Here is a 26,656-nt window from a genome sequence, read left to right on the forward strand (position 1 = left end):
GAAGGAAACCATCTCTTTTCCTAATTCTATCTCTCCTTTTCTCTCTGTGTAGTAAGGTCAGAGGGTTTGGGTCAGTGAATGGAGTTGAGAGTGAAGGATGTGGTAATCCTGATGAGAGGTTTAAGAGAGCAGTGATGCTGTGGTTCAGCTATAGTATAGTATAGCATATGTCAGATCACATCACTCTCAGCAGCTGAATGCAGCTTTGCTTACTGTGTGCCACTCAAATTAACACCGCACATATCTCTCTCAATATTGCAGTCTACTCAGAGGAAAATATGTATCTGCTTGTTATGTTGTGATGCTGTTTCTGGGTCCAAGCCTCTACAGTTTCAAGTGAGAACATTTATGAGACCTATTCCTTTATAGCACACCTTTAAGCCAAGCTTTTACAAAACTCACAGTTTACACTACAGTCTCCAGGCTCACGGAGTCCCGGACACCAACATTTTAACAAATTTTGTAAAGATAAATCACTGTCTGGCCAACTGAGATTTCACTATAGGAGATAAAAGCTTAGGATCATGATTTTTCGGTTAGTACTACAGCTGTTACGGTTAGATTCTGTTATGTTGCCTTTCATTTTGAAATTCTGTTCGGATTCCTTTTGTTCCTGTTGCCCTGATCTTTTTGGTTTCGGTTTCCTTGGTTACTGATTATATCCTCATTGGTTTCTATGGTTACTAAAGATTATCACCAGTCTCTTTATATTTGCCATGGAAATGGGTTCAAGTGTACAATACATTTTTAATACAGAGATAGTATGTTAAAAGCACATTTTAGTTCATATTCATGGTGTCTCAAAATAGCACAGTTGAGTACACTTAGATGTTCTTAAGATTATCTTAAGAAGTACTAATGAAGAATTTTTAGTATATTAAGTACAAAATTTGTGCACAAAATTTCACCTGGGTATGCTGATTTGCTGCTCAAGAAACATTCAATAGAATAACATTGTTTTGAAATAGAAATCTATTGTAACATTATAAATGTATTTACTGTAACTTTTGATCAATTTAATGCATCCTTGCTGAATAAAAGTATTAGTTCAAAAATACTTACTGACCCTAAACTGAATGGTAGTGTATATATTATTAATGTGATACAAAACTCTCTGCACAATACCAATACTATAGTGGAGGACATAATGCAGATATAGTCAGATTATAAATAGATACATCATAACCGCTATCAGAAAGAAGCTGTTGCTTAATCATAATGTCTTGGTTGTGATTGATCTATATTGATAAGGGGTTTTAGTATTTTGTTAGGGTGTCTGAGTTGACATAAGTCAACTGTATAATGACTGTGTTAAATACATTGTTTGGGAATAAGATGCTAAGCATCTTATCATGCGTCCTTTCATTAACACTGAGAGCCTCTTTTGCTCTTTAGTTTATGCAAACATATGTTGACAAAAAGAATGTCTGACTCTCTGGCAGCATGGGACTTCCTGATAAATGAAGTCTTGATTAGTTCAGTCACCTCAGATTAGTCTGGAGGTGCAGTGCAAAATCCATTTTTAGACTTTATCAGTGTCTTTCACAAAGATCACAGATGCAACAGCCAATCACAATCAGCCAGAGAGGAAACTGCTCAATGAGGTCCAATGACACAAGAGCTGAAGAGGATGAGTCACTGACTGCCAGCTAATCTTTTATTGTGTTAGATGAAATAAGAAAGTCAGATAGCAGAGTCTGGATTCTGATGGCTGTGCAATGTATAGAAGTTGAGTACCCATGAAATCAAAATTGACTGATTCATTGAGCACAAATGAATCAGTGATTCGAATCATGATTCAGATCGCGTGTCAAACCGCCAAACTGCTGAAATCACGTGACATTGGCGCTCCGAACCGCTGATTCGACACGCTGATTAAGCAGTGTTTTGAAATCGGCCATCACTAAATAAGTCTCTATTTATTTATTTTTTGGTGCACCAAAAATATTCTCGTCGCTTTATAATATTAATATTGAACCACTGTACTCACATGAACTGATTTAAATATGTTTTTAGTACCTTTATGGATCTTGAGAGAGGAAATGTCATTGCTCCCTATACAGGCATCACGGAGCCATCGGATTTCAACTAAAATATCTTAATTTGTGTTCCGAAGATTAACGGAGGTCTGCAATGAATCAGTATGTATGCATAGCATATCCCAGAATAGTAAACAGCTACTTTCACTGACCTTACTCCTGGAAATTTGTGAATTATATAAGATCACTACACAGCCAGCCTCAACTCATCCTGCCTCCAAGCCAAGAGTGCTATGAAAAGGAATAGAGGAACATCAGAGCTCTGTAATTAAACGCACAAGGAAAGCACTGACACAATTACGTTCATTAGAACATCAATAGCTTGTTTGCCATTATTTTCAGCTTTTTGTTTACATTTTAAACCACCGCAGAACATTTTTTCTTTGGTAAAATGTAATGTTCTTCTCTCATCTGATCACATTACTTTCAGCTGCTTCAGCATGTTTATGTTCGCCCTGTCTCGACAGTGATGTCACTCCTCTGATCTGTATTTCATTATCAAATGGATGTAAAAATGTTGAGGTTCGTACTTCTTGTTCTTTTTTTCTTCTTCTTCTTCTTTTTTTGCAGAGTGATAATTCAAAGCGAACTGCGATGACTCAGTGGTGCTGATGACGGAGAGTGTGGACCAGTTTAGGAGGCAAAGGCCTAGAAAAGAAAACGGTGCTGAGAGAGCAGGATCGATCGCTCGCAAACACAGCACTCTGTCGCCCCCTGCCGTTCACTCCTCATGACTGATGCCACTAGAAAATTGCTCACAACATTTCTGCCAGTTACTGACAAATACAGTAAGAAAGAAAAATAATGAATGTGTATTCACATCACCAATATATCTTTATACAAAAGTACACCATACACGACAAAATCACAGTATAGCCCACACAAGAACAACTATTATATTGTACAATGATTAAAAGGAAGTTTACAGGTTGAAATGCATTATATTGTAGATATTGTTTAATGCATAACACTGCATCAATAGCACTTGGACAAGACAGTGTACAAAATAATAAGAAATAACCAAAATATATGACATAGCACATGCAATACTACTAGAAATAAAATGATTTTAAAAATTAATTGTTAAAACATTTCTATGTTTATAGCGGAACGTTGTGTTTTGGATGTGTCTAAGCAGGATATAATATGTCTACTGAAATTATCATGGATAAAACATACAGACTTCCGTAAAAATAACGTTATTTAATTGAATATGTGCACAGAAAATCTCTTCCCTGTTATCCTAACAATATCTCTGGCCCACGCTGGATGTACATTATTGTAACTTCACTCAACATGAGTTTCACTGAGTTTACATCCGGGGCTTTTCCCTAGGCAATGGGGGGCGCACTACAACCGTTCCTTAGGCAAAGTGAAATAAATTCGCCGCACCGTTACATAAACTAGTTCTCTTCTTCTAAGTGTTCTTTCGTGCTCGATAATACTTCTTTCGCCCCGGTTTCCGACAATATTAAATGAATATCCAACGTGACGCATAATGTGTTATCTTGGACGAGTTATTTTGTGCGATATACGGCATGGTTTTGCTGTCCCATTATCTCTCTTCTGCGCGCATTGATACGCCGAGCGCAGAAGCTGGGGGTGAATGGGATGGAAGAAGAGTTCTTGTTTTGTATATCAGTTTCTGTCTTTTTATGTATTTTTGATTAAAAATCAAGCGAACAAAGAGAAGATTTCTTGTGTTGCACTGTACAAAACTTTAGGGCGCTAAAGGGAGTAAATTCAACCGCGGGATAGGGTTTTAGTGGTGAAATGCCCGGCTGTTTGTACATATATATTTAAATAATTGGTGAGTGTGTGTGTAAGTGTATGAAGATCGGTGTTTGACTGCTGGAGGAGTGTGTACAAGGGTAAGTGCACCTCGGTTTTTTCATCTTCATCTTGTAAACTTTTGGGAACGGTGTCTTGAAACTCTTTAAGCGTTCTTTATTTGATTGTGCTGCTTGTGATTTGAGTGGATGTGAAAGCGCAGAGGCAGCGCAGGGGGGGTTTTGTTCATTTCTCTTTATTGTAGGAGTTGCGGGAGAGAGAGTGCAGCTGCAGTCAACGAAACGTTATAACTTACAACCGTTACACAATAACGCATCGAATAGCACCCAAACACCTTATAAACGACACTTGCTTAACAGAACTGGAATATTATGGTTGAAAATGTGATTCCAGCGCTTGCCGTAGTTTTCACACCATGCCGTGAAACAGTGATGGGATGCCATTATAAATGCATTTTGCGCTTACATTTACATTCATTAAAACAAGGGACGAAATCTCGAGCGATAAACGGGATAAAGTGTGTATCGGTACTCTTGATATGTTGAGCTCGACCAGCTCGCGCGGTGTTGAGCTACTATTATTGTTAGGAGCCGCTAGGGCGACAAGACGTGTGATCATGAAAGATTTTTTCCAGTTCGTGTTGTCGGCACCACGCCTTGACATATCAGCACAAACGCGAGCTCGCTTTAATAAAGTCTCCTAAAATCTGTTCACTAACAAGGTGGAGGAAAGTTGTAGGCCCCGTGTATTGAGTTTGATGTGTGATTGTGTGAGTATATAAAGTGATGGTGCTGTTTCCGGTGTGGATGCGTTGGAACGCTAATGAGGATGAGGATGAGGATGATGACCTTTCTCAAGCTTTCAGATGGCGCTCGGTCCGCTTTAACGACCCGGCCGTCAAGAGCTGCTTTCGCACTCTCTCATTGGGTGTTTTTTTTGTGTAAGTGCTGTTTTGTTTTTTAGTCTTGAGGTCTGGTACTGTATAAACGTCAAATATAGTATGGTTGTTCCTCATCAAAATCACACCCTTATTTTTTTTTTTAGTTTAAAATTGATACATGTACGAAGTTATGAAAGAATACATGTTTTTCTTCTCGTCAGTTTTGTCATGTTTTATTCATGTGTGGCTGTGCTCTTCCATTATCAACTATGTTGACTGTACAGCCATTTTTTTCTGTTTCTTCCTCTTAACTCCACCTGTTTTTTTTTTTCCTACGACGAGTCACCAAATTCATGCAGTAAGACATTTCAAGCTTTAATGTGCAATAAATTAATTTAATGATTTTTTTCAATACATTCTCCAATAATATACTTTCATTATTTTTTATGAAATATTGCTTTTATTTTCAGTTCTACAGTATATATCAGTGTTTACCTTGAGGTTAGTGTTCTTTTCACTGCTTGCTGCCATCATGTTACTTTAACATAAAGATGATGAGTGGATGCCAGGGTTTTCAGAGTTTAGAGTTTTAGTATACCAAGTTAGTTGACCTGAGTAGTGTCGGGGCCCCCTTTTCAGTATTTTTTTAGACATCAGGCCCACACACTCCCTGCCCTCCCCCCAGTCTCTCAAATATCTGTTTCCCCCAGGATACATAAACCATTTAAGGATTAAACATGTTATAGATACTCACAAGGTCTATTCAGATACATACATGATATATATGTTCGTGCTATCAGCAATAAGGTGTCTTTGTCCAATATAGCAGACAGGAATTTTCTGGCAGAGTATATGCTTTAAGCTAAAATGATGGCCTAAAATTGTAATTAATAGTTGGATTTTAGTTATTAGACATTTGGATTGGTGTGCTACTCTGTTCTGAAGAGACTGGCCATCGGAGAATGGATCTATTTTCTGAAAACCTAAACTATAAATGTTATGATTGATTGATGCAAAGGTTACAAATACAATAAGTGGAAAGTTCAGGAAGAGCATGTTGTAACAGCAGTTTACCTCATTTCCGTGAAAATTTGGCAAATCCGACATTCATCCTTCACCCCAGCTCCAATTTGTTTCTAATATTTCTGCCTTATATATATATATATATATATATATATATATATATATATATATATATATATATATATATATATATGTATATATATAGAGAGAGAGAAAGAGAGAATGCTGCAGTGCTGATGTTTTTTTTGTAGGCCATTTTTTAATTGGCTTTTGGATTATTGCAGAAAATAAGGGTAACTCTTTAGTATAGGGAACACCTATAAACTATTAACTATGACTTTTCCCTTAATAAACTCCTAATTTACTGCTTATTAATAGGTAGTAACATGTTAGGTTTAGGTATTGGGTAGGATTAGGAATGTAGAATAAGGTCATGCAGAATAAGGCATTAATATGTGCTTTACAAGTGCTAATAAATAGCCAATATTCTAGTAATATGCATGCTAATAAGCAACTAATTAAAAGTCCCTAAAATAAAGTGTTACCAAAATAAGCTCTGTGATCAACAGAAGTTGATAATTCTCACACATTTTGTTCATTGTGATAATCTTCAGAAATGAACACAACACAAAACACATTTTCCCTGAACATTAGCATTATAGTAGTTTGCAAGAGCTTGATTATAAACACAATGAGGCTGTAAAATCGGACTAGTGAGTAGATGCTCAGTGTGATGTATCCAACAACCTTAGCTACCTTAGCCTTTTTCAAGACAACTAAAAGCTTTAAAAATATATCTTTCACAAATACTTACGTATTTTATGTTGTAGGCTACAATAAAACATGCAAATATTTTGAGCTTGTGTTAATCACATACCTAATTTAACCAAAAAACAATTCATAAAAAAAAAATGGGATGTGCTAATGAAATTGGATGTTAAAATGCTAACTTTCTGGGTTTTAGGCTAACAATGCTATGGAACATACAGACTGGGTTGCATATTACATGGTAATAAAGCTGCTTTGAGTAGAGGGTGGCATTGTAAACACTGCTTTCAGTAGAGGCATTGTAAAAGTTTGGTTAAATTTGATTTGAGTGCAAGCATTGGACAGAGAACGGGAAAGGGTGCATGTATCAAAGGTTCCCTTTGTCTAAAAAGTAGCTCTGAATTACTTGTGCTTCAGCACATTTGCTGAGCCAACAGGTGAGGGTATGGTGTGCCAGTCTGATCAGGCAGGTGTAGTGTATGCTATGATCATTTTGGCTGTTTGCCCTTACTGAATACAAGTCCTAGAAAATTGCATTCTTTTGCTTTGTTGCACAAATATAGACACTTATAAATGCAGGATTAATAGGACACATTTCATCTACTTTCTGATGGTTTGTAAGATTCATTGCATTTGTTTTTTAATATTCTTTTGCCTAAATACTGTCTTAACGCAGATAGATCAGTGACTGGTGCAACTACAGATAAAGGATGCCACTCTGTAGATGAGTGAGAAGCTCTCAGTGTGTGGAGTGCCCATCTGGTAGTCTCTGCTTTCATTCTGATGAGAAGAGAGTGATGATCTGTGGTAGAGACAGAGACTGATTCTGTGAGACACAAGTACTGAGAACAAAAAATAACAGCTCAAACAAACCAGAGAAAGCAGGAAGTGAGTAAATTTGCACTGGCATCAACTAATACAACTCCAAAGATGGTATAAGACAGAGACAGTTGTTAATGGAGGAAAACATATAAGGTGGCTACAGTCTTGTTTTACATTTTTTTATGGTGGCTTGGCAACTCTCAACATGGCAGTTGTTAAATGAGCCATTCGCCTCTTTGTTTACTGTAGAATGTGTTTGTTCTTTAGCTGGACTCATCTTTAGCTGTGTGATTTGAGCACAATTTATGATTTTATTCCTAATTTGAAATGTTATTGAAAAGTACATTTTGGTCTTTCTCCAAACAAGTTATTAGAGCTGTATTTGCATGACTGGAAATAGCTGCCAGAGGGTACAAATATGGCCGCCAAGTGAACTGACTTGGTGTGTCTCTGTAAATATGCTGTTCCAGGACGACTTAGGTTCTTGCTGTATAGGGGACACTTTTTCACAGAAGCAATTTGGAGTTCTTCTATTTCAGGAACCTTGATTTGAAAAGGATATTTCAGGCAAAGATCTTCATTTACTCACCCTAATGTGGTTCCAAACCTGTAATACTTTCTTTCTTTTGCGGAACACAAAAGAAGATATTTTGAAGAGGCGTTTCCCATACATTGAAAGTCAGTGGGGTTCAGTAATGTTCTTCAAAATATATTCTTTTATGTTCCACAGAGGAAAAATAAGTCACACAGGATTGGATCGACATGAGGGAGAGTAAATGATGACAGAAGTTTCATTTTTGTGGTGAATTATCCCTTTGAGTGTTTAACTTGTGTGAATAAAGAAGGATTGCTTTATTTTCTAGTAAGCCTCCAATTTCTTTCAATTTGGGATTAAATCTGCTATCTTCGCATGCAGCCCAAATCTTCATCCACAAAGTTTCCTCTTAAAATATTCCTGCTGACATTATTTTCTTCGATATTGTAATGATGTAGATCTGTCACTCTCCAGAGCGCTGCTGTGTGTAAATGTGTTTGCTCCTTACCATCCTCTCTTGTCTATTCCAGCTCCACCCCCCACTCTGCCAGTTGGATGGTGTTCAAGACGGCAGACGTTGGGAAGGTATAGAATAAACCATTGTCATAAGGGGGTGCACGCATTCTGACCCAACTCTGATCTTCAGCTTTATGGTGTTTCATTGGCTAGCTAATTAATTTAAATGTTTTCCTGAACTACACTTACTACTGTTATTCAAAACGGCAGCATAGCTACACAGTTTCTGAAGAGGAGAGAAGGAAACAGTTAATGCATGTGTCAGCATCATTTCCTCCCAAAGAAGAATGACAGAGGGAGAGAACAGGATTGTGTATGTGCAAAAGAGTGCTGTTCAGTTTGATCTGTGGTGTTCAGGCAGGATTTGATGAGAGTAGTTCTGATTGAATCAGTACACTGAGATATATCCTACTAACACTGAGCAGATTTACACACACTTGCACAAGCACACTAACAGATCTGTCATGGCATGTTCATGCACACTGTGAGAGCGCAAAAAGCTCTCTAAACTCTTTTATATATATGTGTATATATATATATATATGAATGACTGCATGTGTATATATATATATATATATATATATATATACACATGCAGTCATTCAATAACATCTCAATTAATGAAAGATTATCCGCTCTTCCTTTTATTCGCCAGGCAGCTGTGTTGGGTTTTGGGAAGAAGAGATCGATGATGGAACTGCAAAATTTACAGGAAGCACTCAAAGTGGAAATCCAGATCCATCAGGTATCCCCACCGCCCTCCTCGCACACTATATGGATGGAGTGTGTAATTGTTGCGGCTGCAGTACCCTAGATGTCCTCTAGAGGACACTGCATCGGCATGTCTTTTCCACTCCTGAGAGTGCTAAAACTTTCTTTCTCTTTCTTGCAGAAACTCGTGAGCCAGATGAAGCAAGATCCACAGGTGCGTCTCCCTCACTGAACATTTCCGTTACTGTTTGATCGATACGCTCTCATATACCGGCCGCTGGACTAGTGTATCAGGGAGGAGTGTGTGTGTTCTTTGTACAGAATGCAGATCTGAAGCTGCAGCTCCGTGACCTGCAGGCCAAGATCACAGCGCTGAGTGAGCGGCAGGTGAGAGCTGCTCTCTGAGAGAACACCTGCTGCCGTATCAGTGTTCTCTACGAGCGTACACATGTGTCTTGATCAGTTCAATTACTTGGGGTCAGAAAGTCTTTATCTACTCGTGTGTCCCGAGCAAACGAGGCAAATTTTGTTAGGTTACAAAACCTGTGTTACATCATGGCATTGTTTTGTGTTGTATTGTGCTGAACATTTGTGGTGCGATTTGTGCGTTGTGGTTTTGTGTTGCCAAACGAACTATTTGCCAACACACACACATGCACAAATCTATTCTCCCCCTTTTCTTTGACTTTTCTGTAACTGATGATTAATGTCTGGGGATGATTACGTGGCGAACTGTTGTTTGTTTGCAGCTAACTGTACAGAACCCGAAGTTCTGTGGAGGAGATGGAGAAAAGATGTGTTGTAGACTGCAGGCATTTTAGGAATTTTAATTAGTATCTCAAAGCTTTTTAAAGTAGTAGAACAGAGCAGCTGCCATCAACAGGAGGAAAAACACCTGAGATCATCTCTCGTTCTGCAGAGAAAAGCAAAATATATGAGAAACACAAGGTCAACCCTCTCAAAGCTTCGGCGTTTCTAAATGTATCAGCCTGCAGCGCTCTTTAATAAAGTGTGCTGCCTTCCTTGATCAAACACATTCGGTGTCCGGTGGAATTCTCCCAGATCTAGGAGTGTGTGAGTCTAACAGATGGTGGAGGAAGCCTGTTAAAGCTATAATCAGTGAGAGGACTGTGCTGGGGGGTTGTGTTCATATTCATTAATGTAACTGTCACTCTGTCTTCACTGGTTACAGAATCATCACATACCCAGCTGAACACAAACAAGCCGTATTGCACATTTGTAGCCTGCATTAAGTAAAGCCTGGCACTCTTACAGCCATCTGAAACTTTTGATATCTCCCTCCATCCCTCTTCTCTTTATGATTGTTATGGATCCATACACTTTCAATGTTGCTTTTTGTACACGTGCTCATTGTGTGTGTGCAAATTTTTTGATGCCGAACTGTAACACAAACAGTGAATGGCTTCAAATTAATTTCATTGAATGTATGTGAGGAATCATTTGGGACTTTTTTTACACAAGGTCACTGTTTTCTCTGATCGGATAGCTATACGTTCGTGAACAGACCAGGTGTAAATGCTCTCCGAGACAGATTTAAATCCGATCACTCAAAACCACTTCAGGAGGTGGTTTGAGATGCATTCCAGATGAAACTGGACAAGTGTAAATGCATCTGGTTGTTGATACCACAAATGTAAATTTTACTCCTCCCAAAACTAAATGCATGAGAGCTTGTCATAGGCTATATATCCTGTTGTAGCCAGATATGACTGTATCACACATCACAGCAGATGAGTAGCTGAGTATTTCTTTACTAAAGCCAACATGCAAACTGCCGCAAATTAAACTGAAAGTAAGTCATAGACGCTCAACACACAATTATCTTCAAGTAGTGAGACTAAATAATTTTTCTAGTGCTGATACCACTCTCTCTCCTATTGCACTCTTTGATCTTGAAATTAGCTGATGATAAATGAATGCAGCTCATCTTTTGCTTTTGTTGACGTGAACTCTGTTAAATTTGCATATAGCGTGGGAATTAAAGAGATTGGATTTATATTTGTTTGTGGAGACACATTTATGTGGCCTAGTGTAAATGGAACTGTTTTAACTAATTAGATAGCTTGTATCATTATCCATTTTAAAAACACATGAATTTACCAGGTGTGAACAGGCCTTTAGAACCAAATTCTGTTTTCTCACTATAATTTCTTATTTGCACATTAAACTGGAAGTATATAGAAGGAAGTATTTTAACAGAAATAAACACATTACTACTAAAGAACAAAAACACAGTCAGAAACTCAATTTTTGTATAAGGATACCTTAAAGGGATAGTTCATCCAAAAATGAAAATTACCCCCTGATTCACTCACCCTCAAGCCATCCTAGGTGTATATGTTTTCCGTCGTTCAGACGAACACAATCAGAGAGATATTTAAAAATATCCTTGCTCCTCCAAGGTTTATAATGGTTGTGAAAGGGGTGCCTTGTTTTGAAGTCAAAAATAATGCATCCATCCCTAAAAAAAAGTAACCCATATGACTCCAGTGGGTTAAAAAAGCCTTCTGAAGAGAAGTGATGCGTTTTTGTAAGGAAAATATCCATATTTAAAACTTTATAAATTCAAATAACTAGCTTCTGGCGACGGCTGTACGCAGAATGCGCAGGTCGATTTGCGGTGGAAGAGTATCCTTTGACCTGATGCACAATGTAATGATGAACGTGAAGGTGCATAGGATAGAGCAAAACAAATCACTGGTCACGGATTATGGCCCGGTTTCACAGACGGGGCTTAGCCTAAGCCAGGATCAGGTCTTAGTTCAATTAGGGTATTCAAGTAGGTTTTATAAAGGTACACTATAAAAAACCATTAAGTAGTTTTACATTGTCTACATTGTCTAAGCTTACAATACTCCTACATCTTTTGTCATACATCGCGTCAGAGGATTACTCATTTGGCGCAAGTCAACTTGCGCATTCTGCGTACGGTTGTCCGGCGGAAGCTAGTTATTTGAATTTATAATGTTTTAAAAATGGATATTTTTCTTACAAAAACGCATGGCTTTGCTTCAGAAGGCCTTTGTTAACCCCCTGGAGTCATATGGATTACTTTTTTTATGGATGGATGCATTATTGTTTATTTCAAAACACAGCCCACCATTTACAACCATTACAAAACCTTGGAGGACTAAGGATATTTTTAAATATGTCTCTGGTTGTGTTCATCCGAAGGAAAATATTCATATACACCTAGGATGGCTTGAGGGTGAGTAAATCGTGAGATAATTTTCATTTTTGGGTGAACTATCCCTGTAAAAATGGGTTAGAAAGACAACATTTTAGACATTACATTATTTATTAAATATTGCTTCAATATGACTTCAATATATGCATTCATATTACTTCAATATATCCATAGTTATTTAAAGAAGCAAATGTGACAGTCCTTTCAGCTGTGTACTGGACATAGTTCATAGTCCCAATTTATGGTAATGCTAACATATCACTGCTAAATGTTTCTGTTTTGCCATAATCTGGTTTCTTAAAACACTTTTAAGATGTTTTTGAAGGTAGAAAACTGTGGCCCCCTGCCTGAGAGAGTAAGAAGCAAAGCCCCTTTCACACAGCAATCCCAGTAAATTAAATTAAAATGACCAGAATTACTTTACCTTTACTGTTCACAAACAACGGCGTTCTGGCTTTTTACCTGTAAGAGACCATTCACACATGCACACCAAAATACCAGTAAATTCTGTGATGTCAGTCTTAGGAAATGATCTTTGGTCAATGATCGGTCAATGATGTCCAGCTAGTGCAAATTTACATAGAAAAACTATTAAAAAGCAGCGGAGCTTACTGTGATCACATCATCTCCAAAAGAACTTTATGATCGACCCAAAAAATACTTTTTACATCAGCGCATTCTGACTTTCTGACATTTGTTTACCGGTAATTTAACAATAAAGTCTGTAGCGACTCCATGTTCCCACTTGCTGTTAGTGCAAATGGGCCAAAATCCAACATGACAAAATCTTATCAACAGCAGGCAGAAAGAGAGTGTGAGTGAGAGAGACTTTATTGCAGGTACGAGTGACAGAACGCACAAAAAAAAGAACCGGCACTTGTTCTCTCTTTCTCCCTCAGAAAAAGGTTGTGGAGCAGTTAAGAAGAGATCTACTGGTGAAACAGGAAGATATGAAGCTGCAGACGCTGCAAGCCGATGGACAAATGTCTACCTTGCTCATCACACAGACACAGACGCCTCTGCCTGCTGCCAGCCTCACTACTTCACAGGTACCCGCACAACACACAGGAAACTGCATCAAGTACACTAGGACTCTGCATGGGACCTCTTTGAAGACAAAGCCTTGTCTTTGCTGAACATTTTAAGGATTATTTCACCCAAAACTAAAACTTTTATGATTTACTCCCTCTCATGTTTTTCCACATTCTTTTCTTTCTTTTGGAGAACACAAAAGGGATGAAGACCTGGGCTGTCAAGTGCCAAAATGATAAAATAAATAAATAAAATAAAATATAACACCATAAAAATGTCCATATAGATGGTCCATGGACTATATATAAATATGAATATATGAAATATATGATAAATATGAAATGTTGAAATGCTTTTACGTGCAATTAGGCTAGGTACTGAGGCTTTCAGGCTTCAAACAGGGCACAAAAGCCTTGTCTGAGGAACAGGCTGAAAGTTTAATTTTGATATCCACTTGACATCTAGCTCTCTTTGGCTTATTCATTAAAGTTCATGAGAAGTAGATTCTATGAATCAGTTCTTTTGTGGCAGTGATCTGAATGACTTATTCGTGAATTTAGTTGATCTAGGGGTGTAATGATTTAAGTTTTTTTATGGTTAAGTTCATATTGCAGTTTCAGTACGGTTCAGTTTGAGGGTGGGTAATGGGGGGATTGCGAACAGTCAGTGGAGGAGATAATAAATATTTATTTAGTAAGACAACCTTACCTATAAAGGAAAAAAATGAACATGTTTCCAACAGTGAATGTGTTTGTGACCCTGTAGAGCTCTGTGACCCCTGTCATTGCTTCAAAGACTCTACCTCTGGTGCTAAGAGCTGCCACATCCACCTCACCTATCATCATGACACCAGCACCTACAATCACCGTGGTTACAACTCTTGGCAACACGCTCCTGGCAGGCCCTCCTAGCTCAGATCCTCAAAAGTCCCCAGTAAACTTCCAACCGGTCATCCAACCGACCAGTCAGGGAGCAGAGCCAGTACGAGTCATATCCAATAGCACCGTTGTTGTAAGTATTTCTCAAAGCTGTTTTGAGTCTCTTGTTACAGAACAAGAAGAGTTTTGTTTTCTTATTCCCTCTTGTTTTGCAAACTGCATGGGAGGTGGGAAGAAATTTCAGGGTGTCTGATTTAATTTGGATCCCAAGAGCTCAGGGTTGGTTTAGATTTTAGACACAATTATTCTATTTCATCTGCCTCTATTCTGTGGCTTAAATGGAACACGTTATTTGTTGTAGGATGTATGTTGGACAGGTTAGTTAAGTAAGGGTGTCTAAATGGGCGGTCTTGTCACAGGTGCAAGCTGCCTCCCAGCCAATCAAAGTTCCTCAGTTTGTCCCACCAACCAGACAGACAACTCGACCAGCCACTCTACCGCAGGTTTGTTTCCATAGAAACCCTTCACACCCTAATGCCTGGCTGGACTAGTGAAAAACCCTCACTGCTGAGTGTTAGTGTACATCTATGTGTCTTGATTTTTTTTCAATATTCGATATTTTATTCTTGCCCCATCTTGTTTTCTTGCTCTGGATTTAATTTCTGTGTGCTTGCATAGTCGTGACATTTGCAATCCCTGCTTTGGTTGTTGCTTTTGACCCTACGGTAAATTGATCCTTAACCCTGATCTCTCTCCCGCAGTATTCTGTGCTGTTCTGTGCTATTATTGTGTGGTGTTGTATGTACGCATATATGCTAGGGTTGGTATAACCAAAATCACATTGCGGTATACACTACCATTCAAATGTTTTGGGTTGGTAAGATAGAGTAAAAACAGTTATTATTGTGAAATATTATTACAGTTTCTAATAACTGTTTTCTATTTGAGTGTATTTAAAAATTTATTTTATTTCTTTGAAGGCAAAGCTGAATTTTCAACAGCCATTACTCTAGTCTTCAGTGTCACATGATCCATGAAATAATTCTAATATACTGATTTGGTACCCAAGAAAAAAAAGGTATTATTATCAATGTTAAAAATATTAATATTTTTGTGGAAAAGAACAGCATTTATTTGAAACCAATAATTTCATTTCATTTAAAAAATATCTTACCTACCCCAAGCTTTTGGTAGTGTATATCATAATATAGTAATTTTGGCTGAAAAAGTTTTATCAATACAGCGAATTACATACTTTTATTAAAGGTTTAGGTTTATTAAAGGTACTTAATCTCATTTATTATTTCCTTTTTAATCAGAACCTGATGGATGCAAACCAAGAGATAAGGTTATGCATAACAAATAATTAAACATTATTTTATTGTAATTAATTATAAAATAACAGTCAATAAGTAGACGTCTTTTATTTGCATTGGAGTGGAACTGGTGTTAGTAGTATTGTGAAATATTAGAGAACATATCTGTGTAAGACTAGAGTCTAAATGTGAAAGGGCTGCTGCTGTTAAACTGCTGTGTTGGGCATCACTTTTCTGATCATTTTTACACTACTTATGTCCACCTTTTATATCTCCAGTCATTCCACAAATAATTGTCTTCTTTTTCCTGTGTATGTGAGCAGGTTAGGCCAAAACCTCCAGCGTCTTTGTCTCCAGCTGTTGGTCAGGTCACTGTGCAGACCTTGCAGTCACCGGTGTTACTGAGCACTGCCCTCCCTTCCTCTGGTCATGTCCAGCAGATGCGTATCCTCAATGGCCTGCCCTGCCCCAACAGCTCTAACAACACAAGCATCCTGATCTCCCCATCTACACACATGCAGCCGTCTGTGCAGACACACATACAGCATTTACCTCAAAACAGCCCAAGCTCTGACAACATGGTGAGGGAAATTCACACTTAAATGTAAATATGTTTACTCTAAAACATTCATACCCGATTTCTATTTTTAAAGAAATGCTGTTCTTCTGAAATTTCTATTCATTAAATAATCTTGAAACAAATGTGCTGGTTTCCACAAAAATATTAAGCAACCCAACTATTTTCAACATTGATAAAAGTTAGAAATGTTTCTTAAAAACACCAAATAGACATATTAGAATGATTTCTGAAGGATCATATGACACTAAAGACTGGAGTAATGGCTGCTGAAAATTCAGCTTTGCCATCACAGGAATAAATTACATTTTAAAATATATTACCGTAGAAAACACATACTAATAATATTTCACAGTATTACTGTTGTACTGTATCAGTCTAAATCTGATTTTTGTGCATATCCGTGCATATCACATGAAATCTGTTTCAAGCTACATTTATATGTGGTTTGAAATCCTATTCATGTCGCATTTCTGGAAATCCATGTTGCATGGTTTAAGTGACTTTGTCACACCACAAAAAATATAAATGTCAGATATTGTTATAGGAAACATGACCGACGGAGACGACAGCATGAAATAAAGCCACGCATACCACCCTCTTGCCCGCCTACGTTTCTGCTACTGCCTCATAAGATGCAGTAGTCCAGCACAATGTGTAGATAATATATTTGTTTTATCGCGGTTATATGTTTATGTCGCGGTTGTTTTTTTTCGGCATATAACTACCAACACAATGTCATTGCTATATAAATCAATGCAGATTTTCTAGAAAATGAAAGAGTGGCATGGGGCACACAAATCGTATCTGAACAGTTGCAGTACACAATGTGGACTGTCAGTAATTTAGATCATATTCCAATTGGATACTCAAATAATCGGATTTGGACTGACAGTGTGAGCATAGCCTAAGAGACTTCCTTCAGAAACACAAAAAAAATCTGGCTGACCCTAAACTTTTGAATTGTAGTGTATGTATTTATACATCTTTGTTTCTGCTTCAGATACCCGCAGTGGAATACGGGACAGAGCCAAAGATTTCATTGCTCAACTCTCCAGACACGCCTACACACACTTCTCCTCCACTGTCCTTAGATACTCCATCTTCACCTGCTCCCATCAACACACACACTCCTTCTTCTAAACATCAGGAGAGCCCTCTGGTAAAGTACTTGAATGTTTATAATGAAGATAATGATGAGCATGGTGATGTAGATTATGATCATTACTGAGATAATGGCACACATTCTTTCCACAGAAACTGGCCTTCATGTTGTCTCTGGGACTGGTCACTCGTGACTATTTAGAAGGTCAGGAGAATGAAATGTGTATGTGTGCGTGATTGTTTGTGTGTAAGAATGAATGCGTATTGACCTTTCTTGCTTTGTTTATTTAGAGATTCAGAGCAGGCGTCAGGAGCGTAAGAGACGTACAACAGCAAATCCAATATATAGCGGAGCCATGTTTGAACCAGAGGTAACAAACATACACATTCATTAAATGAGCAGTTCAGTGCAAACAGATTGGAGATATCTGATGGAATGAACCGTGCTTGTGTGTTTCAGAGGAAAAAAAGCTCAGTGTCGTATTTGAGTTCCATAAACCAGTCCAGCAGGAAGAGAGGTGAGTTCAGCCAATCATACTTTCTCTCTCTGTGCCTATATTAGATATTCTGTGTGGCTTATTGAGGAGAAGTGTGTGATTGTGGTTTTAATAGGTCAAACTGATATTCATCTGGTGGATGATAAAATTGCATAATAGATCAGCAATCTATAAAATGACATCGCTGAAAAATGTTTAGTTTACGTAGTACTGATCACTTCATATTTTTTCCTTTTTATAGCCCTTAAATAGTCTTGATCCAGAAATTATTTGCAAATTAATAACAACAGTCACAATTGCAAAACAGCGATATGAAAAAAAACATCTGGTCAAGGTATACAACTTACAATAATTCACAATCAGAGTTAAAAAAAACTTGACAGAACTGACAGACCGACAATTTAAACACTGTGTTCGTGGTCATCCAGTTTGAAATGTTGACTACAAACACAAAAAGAGGTTTTTCAGATTTACATGAAACGTTTACTCTTTGAATTCTTGCACCCGAGAACAATACAAGTCAACATCATAGTGACTAAAAGTTTGCTAAGCAATATTACCTACTAAAGCAAGGCAGTATTTGACTCTGGTAAGCATATCTAGAGCAGACGGCAACATGCCCAGCGCATGATGGGCGTTAAAAATTGTCCAGAACACCTCTAGCACATATAAACACTAAAAAACTATTTAGAAGACTTCATCAGAAAATATAAAAAATCTTATTTTAAATGTTTCAGGTTGAAAAGTGAAAACTAAATGCAAACAAGCCTTTCACAACACTAGATATACACATATAAAACACATAGATATTATCTATATCTATGAAATGTGACTTAACATCCACAATCAATTGTCTAATTTTATTGCAGTAAAAATCTCTAACCAGTCATTATTCAGTGCTATAAGCCCCTTTTCTACACCTGAACTTATCCATTCTTCTTTACTCCCATCAGTCAGTCTCTCTCTGTCTCACACAAGCACACATTCAGCAATAATGACTGTTTGATTATGTAATGTGCTTACAGGCACTCTGCTGTGGAGTGGCCCTGGAGTGTATGTGTGAGGCAGGAAGAAATGACCCTGCAGTGTGTTAAGTGGGATAATGACTGTCTTCGGGCTGCTGTAAAAGTGTATACATTAGTAAAAGACTCAGACAATGTTCTCAGCCTACTTTATAGATTTACAATTAGGTGAGCTGTGCACATCTTAAAGGCGTGAGAATACTGCATCATTAGTGTTCCATTAGTACTTGAATTGGAAAGACTTGAGTACAAAAATCCAATATTACAGTTTGCCAAAGATATTTTTTTGATATGACCAATCTTTCCATCGCTCTTCAAAGCTCACCCAAAACAGCTTTCACTGTTGCATATTTACTCATAAATTAAAACTGTCATCAATTACTCACCCCTCATGTTGTTCCAAACATGTATGACTTTTTTCTGTGGAACAAGATAGAAGATATTTTAAAGGTTTTTTTTTTTCTTTCTTTTTTCATTGTATAGACAAAAAAACATACTTTCTTTAAAATATCTTTTTACATGGGATAAGTAAATAATAACAGTGTTTTCATTTTTAGGATGAACTAGCCATGTAAGTTAAATGCTAGAAGAACTGAAGTAGTTTAGACATTCCTTGAAGGATATACACTGCCCTCCAAAAGTTTGGAAACGCCCTAGAAAAGTGGGGTTTTGGACAATATTGCCATGAATACTTTTTAATTTGTGATAATTTTACACTGATAAGGGGCAACACAAACTACAAAAACATATTTTATTATATAAACAGTTTATACATAGAAAAAACTTAAATTTCTGATTCCTCAAAATATCCACCATTAGCAGCTATCTGACCTAAACTGGGTTCTAATTGGTTCATTGTATTCTAAACTTATTTGGCAATCAATTGTTGAAGCTATTAAGGTGTGCTGAACCAAAAATCTTTTACAAACCTGGGCCAAGTTTAAACCAGTATCCAGGCATCACAGCTGGCACAGGGGCATTTCTGACTTTGACATGTATATATATTTCCATTATTATGTAATTAAAATGAAAATTATTATTGCTGGTCTTCAATGATAATGTCAAGTTACTTTAATGTATTTGCACCAAAAAATTATAAGGATTTATGCTGATATCGTCCAAAACAACTTTGCCAGGGGTGTTTCCAAACTTTTGGAGGGCAGTGTATCTGTCAGAAGGTGAGCATTCAAGTGATTGAGGACAGAATCAGAATAACTTGCAGTAAAGCCAAAATTATGCTTGCAAAAATAGTTTATGCAAAAACTATTTCAGTTTTTGGATCCCTTCTAACTATTTGGGACCAAGGCTCCAGCCATATATTGTTTCGTTGAATATAACTCTTGACTTGGGTCTGCGTGTAAAATTGAAAAGAGCTAATTTAAAACAATGTTTTTATTTTTTTATGACATTGAAACTACTTCCATGTGTATTGTAATGGTGCTGTTAGTATTTGTTGATAAAAGACATGCATACAGTACTTGCACTGTAATGCCCAATGGACACATAAATGTGCAAAATATGTTGATTTATGATGTTGAATGTGGCATCTGTGTTAGCTGTAGATGAAAATAAGCTTCTTGATGCCTGGATAAGCTTCTTTGAATCGTTGCCCTCTGATCCTTCTTTGTTATTGGCATTTCTTATCCCCATCTGCCTAAATGTAATGCCTCCTGCCTTTTATCAGCTGATTTGAGGCCAGCTTTTGCAGAATGTGTTGTTACCCAGCATGCAATGCTTCCTTTTGTGATCTAACGATGCTCTCTCCCTCCCAACCACCATCACACCACCCCCACCCACTCCTTCCTGCTACCCTAGCCAATGAGGACAGCTTGTCAGAGGTATGATACACCAATGTTTTGTCTTCCTTTTTCTTTTTCTTTTCTTTTTGTGTTTTGTTTGTCCTTTGTTTCATCTCATCCAGGTCGCCTTTCTAAAAACTGCAGTATTGTGGAGCGGGGGCCCCTCCCCCCAACCACCAGCAGCCATCATTCTACCTTCCCAGACCTACAGCGGCCCACCGCGGGCAGCCCATTCTCCCCTGCCCTCTCACTCACCCTTCCATCACATTCACCCTCACCCAGCCCCAGCTCAGCAGGGGATGTAAGTAGCTGTGATAGTCCACTACAGTTACTGAGAAACAATTCAGATTTCCCTATCCCAGTGTTCACCATGCTCACCAGCAACATCTAGTGGTAGCGGAGGTGAATTAAGAGTCTCAGGTAACTGAGAAACATTTATGTTAGAGATTCATTACCATTTTCTCTCACTCTCGTAATTCATTTCATTTTTTTTGCCATATCATGTTTCACTATCAGCAGTCTTACAAAGCAGACAGTCTTTATAGAGGTAACTTAATAGGCTACACTTGCAGGTTATATTCTTTTAATATAGAAACTTTTAATATGAATGGCTTTGTAATTTCTGAACAAAATCTGATGAAATGGAGGTCAAAGAGGCAGCTGTTTTACTCAGACTCACCATAAAATGTTCTTTTTAAAAAAACAAAAACAAAAAAACAAGCTTAAATTAGAATGGAATAGAGAAAATAGCCCCTTTCACAGCAATCCCGGTAAATTAACGTAAAATGACGAGAACAACTTTTCCAGTAATTACACAAATATGCTGTTCACACAAGCAAGGACATTGCGTCTTTGTACTGGTAAAATGCCATTCTCACATCAGTCCCAAAATACCGGTAAACTCTGTTTTGTCATTCACCAGAAATTACCTTTAAACTCTGAGCTGTTTGATTCATCCACTTGGATGAGGAGAAGTTCTTTTAGTTACTTTTTTTCTTACTTCTGAGTGACATTTGTAAGAGGATGATCACACAGAATGTGGTTTTGCTCTTAAAAATGCAAGATGCATAGTATTGCAGTCACTATAATATGCAATAGTACATGCAAAGCCGCAGTTCTGATGAATGGAGAAGGCAGGTTCCCGAGTGCGAGGTGCTGCGCAATGGTCAGATGTTCATTTAGCGCATAGAAATACAATTAAAAGCAGCAGAACTTACTGTAAACAGCTCCAACAGAGCTTTATGATTGGCCCAAAGCAAACTTCTTATGTCAGCATGTTCTGACCTTGTACATGCTCATACTGGTAATCTTCATTCCAAGTTCACACACAGCATCGTACCAGTAATTTACTGGTATTTTTGAAAAGGTTCAGACATGATCTATGTACAGTCCCTTTCACACAGAGCGTTGATCCCAGATTTCTCGAGCAAACTTAAGACGCCGCGGTGACATTACACGTCACATCCATAACACGTGTCTTTACAGGATCTTATGTGTGTGAACGGACGCACAGATTCCAGAAAATCACCAGCATTGTAAATGAAACAAAATCAAACGATCCCTGGACAAATCCCAGGACACATTATCAGTGTATTTTCTGGAATCTCTGTGTGAAAGGGGCTTATATGTGAAAGAGGCTAATAAGTGTCAAAATAAGGTTTTGATTGATGAGTCAGGAGTATTTAGCAGCTGATTTCATGAGATGGAGTGGGCAGCATCTCAAATGTGATACTTACTTGCACATAAATCATCTGGGCTTCATGAGAGAAAGCATATCTGCCTGAAACGCCACAATTCTGCCTCTTCTACTAAACCTAATATTCACTCCAAAAACATTGAAAACCAGAAATTTGTATCAAGACTGCTCAGAACTTTGTAAGTTTAGGTAGCTTCATTTCTTGCCACTTTCTTTTGTTTTTTACTCTGCATTCATTTCCACATTGATTTTGAATTTTCATGTTTTTCTGTGCATCACTTTGAATGCAGACTGTTAACAGTTGTGTATTTCAGCATTTCATTCAGTACATGTTTTCTTCAGAATCTGGAGAAGGACGATGCCATTGAGTGGCCAGGGACTCTTGCTATTGTCCATTCCTACATCTCTTATAAAGCAGGTGAGAAGTTTCACATACAACTGATGCAATTTAGAACAGCAAACCTGCAATGATACAATGTGATGTAAAATTGGTTAAAAATAACTTGAGTTAGGAGTTAAAAAAATAAAGTATCTTGTTATGAGTCTTATGAAATGCATCAGTGAACCTCTGATATTTGGAAAAAACTATCAAATTAATCACAACATTTCAAACTTTGATTTTTGACCAGTTTTATTCGCAGTGTGAATACCACTCTTTATTATTCACATTGACAGCATGCTTATGTTCATAACAGTCTGAAAAGACACATTAACAGCAATTAAAATGAAAATGTTTTTCAGACCAAACATTTGTCTTAGTGTGAACAGGCCTTCAGGGTGTGATTTAAAATAAGGCCCAACTATAGTCTTTATCCCCCTGAAGGATGTCAAATACACCCTTGATATACCCATATACCCTTGATTAATAACCTCCACGCTCGTGGTAGGTCTGTCTTAAAAAGTTTCGACAAATTTGCTAAAAATTTATTTTTTTGTGGGGAAAATGGAGGATTTTTATTTCTAGAACCCGACTTGTGCGTTCTATTGAGATTTACTCATACACTGACTTCCCTGCAGCTAAAGAAGGAGAGAAAGATCGTCTGAAGAGATGGAGCGCAGAGCTGCGGCAGGAGAGAGAGACACTAGAACACCAAGTCAGACAGCTCAGCAACTCTATAACGGTGAGAGAATGCCTAAAGTGTGGCTTAAAGTGTAACTGATTTTCAAACCCACTTCGTATTGTTAAACTGCCAGTAGTATATGTAAATGAACAATGTTTACTTATTCTCTGTGTTACCTGGACCGAGAAATTCACATTTATTTGTTAGCAAAAAACTTTTGACAGCTCCTTTAATTCAATGGCACACTTCACTGTGCCATTAAATTAAAGATAAAATATGATAGAGCAATGAACAGTGAACGTAACAGTAGCTCCTGCAATACATTTTAATAAGCATAATGACGCATGAAAATAACAATAAGGAAATATCTATTTGCTAAGCCAACTAACTTAATTCATAAAAATTATAAATGCAATGAAAATACAGGTATCAGTACTCAGTATCAACAAGTATTAAAAATAAAATTATCGGTATTGGACTCGTTCTAGGAAAAGTGGTATCAGTGCATCCCTAATGGAAACTGATAGTAAAAAAAAAAAAAAAAGGAAACTGAAAGTAACTCACCCCCACTAAACATTTAGCCCAGAACAATTAAGTCGACACCATTATGACTGAAAGTTTGCTAAGAAGTACTTCCTACTAAAGCAAAGGCAGGATGTGACTCCATATCAGACATATCCATAGCAGACTAATGGGAGTGCCCAATGCATTATGGGTAATGAAGTTTTCCTACCTATTTGGCAAAAGGGAAGACAACAGCCTTTTTTCTTTGTTTTCTCTAGTCAAGTAGCACCAATTTAAAAAAAAAAAAAAAAAAGAAAGAAAGAAAAGAAAAAACACCTTTCTACATTATAGGCAGCCCATTTTGCCAGCGGTGAAGTAGCCTTTTAAGTTCATCCACTTTTCCTCTGCACAATGAGTCATACCACTGAAATTACAGATCTAATTGTGATGCATTAATTTATTAAGAGTTAATTTATTAAGAGTTAATTTATTATCCCCTACCTCCATAACTATATAAAGATGAGATTTTGGTTGTATGAGTCAGCAGCACTGTATCCTCTCTCTCCTTGCACAGAGATGTATGGACAGCAAGAACAGTGTACTGGACCAGCAGAGAGAGATGGAAGCTTCGCTTGAGAAGATGAGAGGGCTGGTGCGTCTGATCAGAGGGATCCAGTTGTCTCCCTTCATCTGCCCTGGGGTCATGGCTAATGGAGAAATGTCCCACAATGGAGCTTCCAAAGCCAGCAGCTCCAGTGCGGTTACCACAGACACAAACAACAACACAAATACAGCGACAAGCTCCTCAGAAGCTATGATGATAATTAGCACCCTCACAAACACAAACGATAGCTTAAACCAGATCGCCACGAATAATAACGCAGAGGCTGCGAGCTCAAAGAGCGACGAGGGCAGAGAGGAGAGCGCACAAATCATCAGCACGTCCAGAAACAGGAGCGAACCCACAAATACAAACGCAGCAGCTTTCAGCAATAACAGCAGTAACCAGGTGGTTCTGAGTACCAATGGAGCCATGTCCGCAGGGGAGGAGAATACAAAAAAACATAAAAACAATAACAACAGTGACCTCAGCGTCATCCCACAGGCTCTCCTTGGTCCAATCGTACCCCTTACAGAAGTGACAGAGGGGGTAAAATAGCATTGACCACCCCACTGAAGTTGGGGCCCAAAGCGTGCCAGTTAACAGTGTTGTTGTTTTGTGTTGTTGTTTCATCTCTTATATCTATGAGGGAAAGAAAATCCATAGTGCCATTTACTACATGCAGGAAGGAGGTTCCTAAAGTACCAGCAATGTGTATGCTAACGTATGCACACCGAAAAGATTTCTACAAAGAATAATGATATAGAAAAGAGTAATAAAATTTAAAGATATCACACCATTGTGTGCCTGATACAGTTGCCATAGCACCTCTGAGTGGGAAAGCTTCTGAAGGCTGGATCGGGTGAAGGTCTCGTCCTGCTAGATGAGTAGTGCAGCTTCCTATCAGGTCCTGTAGCTCTGATCGAAGACATAAGATATGACGTGTCGAGGAGTTTATTGTCCGTTTTGTCTGTGAAACTCAGCCGAGGTGCAGTTGTTTCGTCTACTTTTCAGTTGTTGCGTCTCCGGGGCGGAACATGGATCGCAAAAAGAGGTTCTTTATCACACACTGACAAAAATACAGGTCTTCCAGGCGTTCTGCTGGAGGTTTAACTATTATCATTTGCATTTGTCTATTTTGTGGTGTTTTTAAAAAACCGAAAACAACATTTCTGTAAATATGTTTTGCTATTTTTTACACATGACCTTATTTATAATTTTTTTTTTCTTATAAAAATATTCCGTAGTTCGGTTCTGCCAAATAATTGATGCCACAGGGAACTGTTCTTTTACGTTACTCTAAACATAAAATAGATATTAAAGAGTAGTATAGTAGTATTTGTAGTGTTCAAGTCCTGAAGTGTCTGTGAGGTAAATTCTGACCATGCCTTATCTACTGAACAGATGTGATTTACTGAGAGCGCAGTTCAGGCGCAGTCACACAAGGGAATGATTTGAGACTTCTCTCACATCACTCTCACTCCATTTCCACAATTTTTATTTGTATTATTTTTTTTTACCCAGACTGTAGCAGGGGTCTCATGCCTTGTCCAGCGACTTACGAGGAATCATGCAGTCAGAAATATCCAGTAAAACCGGTGTGCCAGTAACATTATGCTTATGGGCCAATTTAAGGGCTTCTGTTCTGTATCATTTTAACACGCATGGTGTCACTTTACTAGGTGATAACACTGTTCTGTAAACCTGTCCAAAAGCACAACACAGCAGGCGTACGTTATACGTGCCTAGCGCAACTACTTCACTATTTTCTCCTAGGGGCTGTTCTGTTAACGCTTTACTTTCTTTACATATTGCATTTCTATAACCATATCGGAGCTCTTAACGCTCTCTGAACAAGCACAGACAAACACTTCTAACACCTGAGATACAGCTGCGGTAGCTTGAACACTGTATCGTGTGCCAAGATGACACATCCATAGTGTTTTGTTTAGTTTTTTTTTTTAAATAAAGCACAAGAAATAATCTAGAAACACAGTGGGGTCAAACACACAAGGGGTGTGTCGCTTTTGATATAAAAGATATCTACAGTGTTTATATCTTCATTTCAGGTTTGTGAGTGCTTTCAATGCTGAACACGCAGCTCTGGCCTGCAGTAGCCTCTGTGTATTGGTTGCCTTAAGTTCTATAGACTATGTTAGGCTGTTTCATAGTAGTGTTATGACTTGTCGGTGTCTTAGTCAGTTGTCAGCAAAACGAGTGTTTTTTCCCTTTTCGGTAACAGAACCTACTTTGTCATACAGTGTGTGATCATTCTG

The 26,656-nt window shown here is 37.9% G+C and overlaps 1 protein-coding gene across 1 annotated transcript; it reads left to right on the forward strand.

Moving 5' to 3' along the window:
- The first annotated feature begins 3,841 nt into the window (after positions 1–3,841).
- Positions 3,842–26,366, forward strand: phf21aa (PHD finger protein 21Aa). Its single transcript, XM_067400672.1, has 17 exons — positions 3,842–3,910; positions 8,389–8,443; positions 9,030–9,119; positions 9,267–9,299; positions 9,407–9,472; positions 13,193–13,342; positions 14,091–14,336; positions 14,623–14,706; positions 15,843–16,100; positions 17,100–17,258; positions 17,354–17,405; positions 17,492–17,571; positions 17,661–17,718; positions 20,641–20,819; positions 22,557–22,632; positions 23,232–23,335; positions 24,354–26,366. The coding sequence occupies exons 2-17, from the start codon at positions 8,414–8,416 to the stop codon at positions 24,936–24,938; spliced, it is 2,250 nt and encodes a 749-aa protein (XP_067256773.1). The 5' UTR covers positions 3,842–3,910; positions 8,389–8,413; the 3' UTR covers positions 24,939–26,366.
- Positions 26,367–26,656: the final 290 nt, after the last annotated feature.

The sequence above is a fragment of the Chanodichthys erythropterus genome, chromosome 11 (genome assembly GCF_024489055.1).
Source record: "Chanodichthys erythropterus isolate Z2021 chromosome 11, ASM2448905v1, whole genome shotgun sequence".
In the NCBI taxonomy this organism is placed as follows: Eukaryota; Metazoa; Chordata; class Actinopteri; order Cypriniformes; family Xenocyprididae; genus Chanodichthys; species Chanodichthys erythropterus.